This window comes from Rhinopithecus bieti, unplaced genomic scaffold, assembly GCF_001698545.2.
Source record: "Rhinopithecus bieti isolate Rb0 unplaced genomic scaffold, ASM169854v2 scaffold_24996, whole genome shotgun sequence".
Taxonomy (NCBI): domain Eukaryota; kingdom Metazoa; phylum Chordata; class Mammalia; order Primates; family Cercopithecidae; genus Rhinopithecus; species Rhinopithecus bieti.
In genome coordinates this window covers 449,927-456,411 of record NW_016811678.1, presented here as the reverse complement: position 1 = coordinate 456,411, position 6,485 = coordinate 449,927, and the positions used below count along the sequence as shown (strand labels likewise).

Genomic DNA, 6,485 nt, shown 5'->3' with positions numbered 1-6,485 from the left:
GGTGGAGGGGCGCAGGTACGCGGGCCCCGCCCCAACCCCGGCACCGCCCACCTGCCAAGGTCAGCGATGCCCGGCGCCTGCTTCTCCCCCGCGCCCCTCCCCACGCTCCCCCGGTCCGCCGCCCGCCCGGGTACCTCCTGGGGCAGCAGGGGCAGTGCGTGCCCCGCCTGCGTGGCCGTCGGCGTGGCAGGCTCCAGAAAGTCGTCTTCGGCGTCGGAGCTGGACATGGCACCGTCCTGGCGACGGCTGTCTGGCTCCCGCCCCGTGACTACCACCATCCCTCTGGCTCCGGACAGTGGGCGCGGCTTCGGGCGGGCGGGCGGAGGCGGCGGCCCCGGGCACTCCCTACCGCCTAGCAGCGCCTGGCATGACGCGGCCGGCTGCGGGCGGGCCTGAGGGGGCCGAGAGGCAGTGCGCAGGCGGGAGGGGGGCGGCTCACTCAACGCCGACCCGCTTGCGCCCAGCCGCTGGCCTGATGCGACCGCCTAGCGCCACTGGCCGACGCCGCTCTGATTCCGCCGTGATTGGCAGGAAGCTCGCCCAGTCGAAGAGCAGGCAGCGCCAGCGGCCTGCGCCTGAGTGGTCCCTGGGGGGCGGCCTGCGGGCCTGCCGTGCTCTGATTGGTCCTCTGGTCAGCGGGCGCGCCCTCTCCGGGAGACCCGGAGGTGGTGGGCCGCTACGCTCTCTTAACTGGGCCTCTGCTTGTGCTGTGAGGACGGTTCCCGCGCAGGTCAGGGTAGACCCCTGATCTCTTCACACAAGGGCTCACGACTTAATCGAGTGTCTGTCCCCAGAGCAGCGGGTCCTTGTCTCCTCAATGGAAGGCCTGAGCACCCTTTCCGGAGGGCTGAGGTGGCTGCGCCCCGCGACCGCGGCTGGCTCCGCCCGGAGCCGCAGGGCACCGCCCGGGTGTCCAGTCCTTCCCCACTCACTGACGCAGGAATCCGAACGAGAAGACCCAAAATCGGAGCACTTGAGTTCAGTGAATAATGACAGTGACTCCCCACCGTTACCGTTTTTCCACCGGGACATAGAGATGGAGACAGGCCCTTCCGCAAGATGCTCCTGGGCTGGGAGGCGGAGTTCAGCCCCAGAGGCTCGGTCAGCGCAGGGACTCTCCTGGGGCTCAAGGTTCTTAGCCCTTTCAAGCCATTTTCTCTTTTTTTAAAAGACAGGGTCTCGCTCTATTGCCCGGGCTGACGTGCAGTGGCGCCATCATAGCTCATTGCAAACCCTGGGCTCAATCGATCCTCCCGCCCCAGCCTCCCGAGTACCTGGGACCACAGGCCCGCGCCACCACGCTCAGCTGATTTTTTTACATTTTGGCTGGCCCGGTGGCTCACGCCTGTAATCCCGGCTCTTTGGTAGGCGATGCTGGTGGATCACCTCTGGTGAGGAGGCTGAGACCAGCCTGGCCAACATGGTGAAACCTCATCTCTACTAAAAATACAAAATTAGCCAGGCGTGGTGGCACACTTGTAATCCCAGCTAGTGGGGAGGCTGAGGCAGGAGAATCGCTTGAACCCAGGTGGAGATTGCAGTGAGTCGAGATCACGGCCACTGCACTCCAGCCTGAGCAGCAACAGCGAAACTCTGTCTCAAAAAAGAAAAAAAAAATTTTTTTTTTTTTAAGAAATGGGGTCTTGTCATGTTGCCCAGGCTGGTCTCAAACTCCTTGCCTCAAGCTATCTTCCCTCATCAGCCTCCCAAAGTGCTGGGATCACAGGCGTGCACAACCATGCTTCTTTTCAAACCGTTTTCACACCCAGTTCCTCATCTCCTTCTCACTGTGTAGTGACAGAAAAGAAAACTGAGTCATAGATTAGACAGCTCCAGGATGGCAAAGATGAGCTGGTGGCACAGCATTTCCTCTGTTAGACCATCACACTCTCAGCTGTAGGAGTGTCCTAGGTCTGTGTTTTCTCCAACTTTAGTTGCATCAAAATCCCTGGAGGGAGACCTTGTTTAAACACAGATGAAAAGGAATGAAATCACGTCATTTGCTACAACGTTGATGGACGTCATTATGTTAAGTGAAATAAGCCAGGCACAGAAAGACATAAATATTGCATGTTCTAATCTGTGGCAGCTAAAAAACAATCGATCTCATAAATTTAGAGAGTAGAAAGAAACCAGAGGCTGGGAATGGTTGGGTGAGAAATGAAGAGATTTAGGTTAATGAAGGACATACAGTTAGATAAAAAGGTTTATGTTCTATGGTTCAAAAGCAGAGTAGTGACTATAATTAACAACAATGGATTGTATATTTCAGAATAGTTGGAAGGCACTTTGCAAAGCCAAGGTGGGAGTATAACTTGAGCCCAAGAGTTCAAGACCAGCCTGGACAACATAGTTAGACCCTACCTCTACAAAAAGTAAAAAATATATATATAGCAGAGTGTGGTGGTTCACATCTGTGGTCCCAGCTACTCGGAGGCTAAAGCAAGGAGGATCTCTGGAGCCACGGAGGTCGCAGCTGCAGTGAGCTCTGATTGCACCACTGCATTCCAGAGCCTAGGTGACAGAGACCCTGTTTCAACAACAACAATAACAAAAACTTAGAAGAGAGGAGTTGAATTGTTTCCAAAACATGGGTAAATTCCCAAAGTGATGGATATCACTAATGCTCTGACTTGATCATTACACATCCTGTGCACGTAACAAAATATCACAGATACCCCATAAATATGTAAAATACTATGTAACCTTAAAAAGTAAAAATAAAAAAACAGAGCCCCAGTCCCACCCCCAGAGAATCTGAGTTGACCAGTCTAGGGTGAAGCCCTTGGTAATTTGCATTCCTAACAAATACCAGGATAATTATGATGCTGCCGGTCCATGAACCACTCTTTGAGTAACACTGCCCTAAAGGAGGCCCCGTGAGGCCCTCTCTTGTCTTCCATTGTACTCTCATCTTTCTTAAAAATACCTGTAACAAAATTTCCTCTTTCAATCCTTATGCCAGTTGGGATGTTTCACCTGTACCAAGAAACTGCAACCAAAAGTAGTTTAAGCAGTCAGGGAATTTTATTTTAATTTTTTAAATTTATTTATTTCTGAGACAGAGTCTCGCTGTGTCACCCTGGCTGGAGTGCAGTGGCGCGATCTCGGTTCACTGCAACCTTCACCTCCTGGGTTCACGCCATTCTCCTGCCTCAGCCTCCCGAGTAGCTGGGGCACCAGGTGCCCACCACCACGCTCAGCTAATTTCTTTTTGTGTTTTTACTAGAGACAGGGTTTCACCGTGTTAGCCAGGATGGTCTCGATCTCCTGACCTCATGATCCACCTGCCATGGCCTCCGAAAGTGCTGGGATTACAGGCGTGAACCACCGAGCCCAGCCAAGGAATTTTATTATCTTACATAACAGGAAGTCTGAGCAGACCTAGGGTTGGTTTATTAAGTAACCCAACATGGGGCCGGGCACGGTGACTCACACCTATAATCCCAGCACTATGAAAGGCCGAAGTGGTCGATCACCTGAGGTCAGGAGTTCGAAACCAACCTGGCCAAGATGGTGAAACTCCATCTCTACTAAAAATACAAAAATTAGCCGGGTGTGGTGGCAGGCGCCTGTTATCTCAGCTACTAGGGAGGCTGAGGCATGAGAATCACTTGAACCTGGGAGGCGGAGGTTACAGTGAGCCAAGGCCATGCCACTGCACTTCCAGCCTGCATAGCAGGAGCAAAACTCTGTCTAAAACAAAAGAAAACAAAACAAAACAAAAAACAATTACCAGGACTTAAATTTTTTATTTATTACTACAGTCTGGGCAACATAGTGAGACCACATCTCTAGAGAGAGAGAGAAAAAAAGATAAATTAGCCATGTGTTGTGGGGAGTGGCTGTACTCCTAGCCGTTCAGGAGGCTGAGGCAGTAGGATCGCTGAGCCTCGGAGGTGAAGACTGCAGTGAATTATGATCGGTTTTGCCACTGCACTTCAGCCTCAGTGACAGAGCAAGGCCCTACCTCTAAAAAACCAAAACCAAAACAAGAAAACGAAAGCTGGGCATACTGGCAGTGGCCCACACTTGTAGTCCCAACAATATAGGAGGCTGAGGCAAGAGGATTGCTTGAGCCCAGCCTGGACAACGTAGCAAGACGCTGTCTTTAAAAAAATTTTTTTTTTTTTGAGACAGAGTCTCACTCATTCTGTTGCCCAGGTTGGAGTGCAGTGGCATGATCTCAGCTCACTGCAACCTCCACCTTCTGGGTTCAAGCTATTCTCCTCCCTCAGCCTCCTGAGTAGCTGGAATTACAGGTGCATCCCACAATGCCTGACTAATTTTTGTAATTTTAGTAGAGACAGGGTTTCACCATGTTGCCCAGGCTGGTCTCAAACTCCTGACCTCAGGTGATCCACCTGCCTCAGCCTCCCAGAGTGCTGCGATTACAGGAATGAGCCACCGCACCTGGCTTACACAGCAACTTTTGTTGAAGCAGCAGTGCACAGCAGCAGCAGAGATACTGCTCCTTGCAGAGCAGGGCTACCCCATAAGCAGTGTGCCCAGAGTAGCAGCTCAGAGGCAGTTCTGCATTCATATTTATACCAACTTTTAATTATATGCAAATGGAGGGGCAGTTTATATATAAATTTCTAGGATGAGGGTGGTAACTTGCAGGTTGTTGGGTCGCTGCTATGGAAAGGGGCAGTGTTGCCATGGCAATGGTAAACTGACAATGCACACTTGTGGGTGTATCTTATGGCAAGCTGCTTCCACCCCAGACCTGTTTTAGCTAGTCTACACTTTTTTGTGGTGTCTGAGTTCCACCTCCAGAGTCCAATCCTGCCTCCTATCTCACTCCTTTGTTTTTTTATGTTGTTGTTGGTTTTTATTTTTTGAGATGAGGTCTCACTCTGTTGCCCAGGCTGGAGTGCAGTGGCATGACCTTGGGTCACTGCAACTCCACCCCCTGAGTTCAAGGGATCCTCCATCCTCAGCCTCCCAAGTAGCTGGACCACCAATGTGTGCCACTATGCCTGGCTAAGTTTTTGTAGTTTTGGAAGAGATGGGGTTTCACCATGTTGTCCAGGCTGGTCTTGAACTCTTAACCTCCAGTGATCTGCCCTCCTTGGCCTCCCAAAGTTCTGGGATTACAGGCATGAGCCACCTCACCTAGCCCTACTTCACTTCACTCCTCTGAATTTCACAACTCTCTTCTGGCTCTCCTCTGATCTCCATCTCTTTTCCATCTTTTTTGCGGGTTCCATTCTCCCCTCTCATCAATTTTTTTTTTTTTTTTTTGAGACAGGGTCTCACTCTGTCACCCAGGCTAGAGTGCAGTGGTGTAGTCTCAGCTCACTGCAACCTCTGCCTGATGGGCTCAAGGAATCCTCCCACCTCAGCCCCCAGGTAGCTGGGAGTACAGTCACCTGCCTAGGCCTCCCAAAGTGCTGGGATTACAGGCATGAGCCACCTTGCCTGGCCAAAAAAACTTTAAGGATGCCAGAGCAAGGGAAGGCCAACCTTCTGACTCCACCCTCTCAACTGATATTTCTCCCTTCATTCCCCATGGATAAGGGACAAAGAATTGAAAGAATTGAGGGAACTAGCTGAGCGTAGTGGCTCACGTCTGTAATCCCAGCACTTTGGGAGGCCAAGGCAGTTGGATCACCTGAGGTCAGGAGTTTGAGACCACCCTGGCCAACATGGTGAAACCCCATCTCCACTAAAATACAAAAATTAGCAGGCATGGTGGCATGCCACCTGTAATCTCAGGCTGGGGCATGAGAATCAGTTTAACCCGGGAGGTGGAGGTTGCAGTGAGCCAAGATCACACCACTGCACTCCAGGCTAGGTGACAGAGTGAGACTTTGTCAAAAAAAAAAAAAAAAAAGGAATTGAGGGAAATAAAGACAGGTGAAAATATTTGGTGGGAAGATGATGTTAGATTTGAATATAGTAAGTTTGAAGTACCCCTGGGGACATCCGTGGGAGCTGTCAGTTTTATGTAGGATAAAAATCTGAAGTTCAAGAGAAAACTCTGGGTTGGAAATTTATATTTAGGAATCTTTACTATATACAGATGGTAGCTGAAACCAAGAAAGCAGATGAAATCACTTTGAGAGAATATGCAGAATGGGAAAGGAAGCAAGTCAGTGACTAATTCTAGAATCCAACACTACAGAATCCATGAGGAGGGGCTAAGCGCGGTGCCTCACGCCTGTAATCCCAGCACTTTGGGAGGCAGAGGCGGGTGGATCATCTGAGGTCAGAAGTTAGAGACCAACCTGGCCAACATGGTGAAACCTGGTCTCTACTAAAACACAAAATCAAAATTAGCCAGGTGTGGTGGCGAGTGCCTGTAGTTCCACCTACTCAAGAGGCTGAGGCAGGAGCGTCACCTGAACCAGGAAGGTGGCGGTTGCAGTGAGCTGAGATCGTGCCACTGCACTCCAGTCTGGGGGACAGAGTGAGACCCTGTCTCAAGAAATAAAAGAAAAGAAAAAAGTTTTTTTTTTTTTTTTTTTTTTTTTTTTTTT

At 50.7% G+C, this 6,485-nt stretch overlaps 2 protein-coding genes across 7 annotated transcripts in view; one reads left to right on the top strand and one right to left on the bottom strand.

Annotated features, from left to right (window-relative positions):
- The window catches only part of KCTD7 (potassium channel tetramerization domain containing 7), a 21,286-nt gene extending 20,792 nt beyond the window's left edge, over positions 1 to 494 (bottom strand). For 2 of the 6 annotated variants that reach the window (XM_017894656.1, XM_017894659.1), the window contains exon 1: positions 135 to 490. In XM_017894656.1, the coding sequence (XP_017750145.1) occupies positions 135 to 278 (144 nt within the window). In that variant the 5' untranslated portion in view covers positions 279 to 490. Of the gene's footprint in view, positions 1 to 134 lie in introns of all 6 variants that reach the window. The other 4 variants (XM_017894655.1, XM_017894657.1, XM_017894658.1 and 1 more) reach the window with 4 other exon arrangements.
- The window catches only part of LOC108543838 (uncharacterized), a 45,676-nt gene continuing 39,558 nt past the window's right edge, over positions 368 to 6,485 (top strand). The window contains exon 1 of the mRNA XM_017894645.1: positions 368 to 730. Within this exon, the coding sequence (XP_017750134.1) occupies positions 368 to 730 (363 nt within the window). The remainder of the gene's footprint in view (positions 731 to 6,485) is intronic.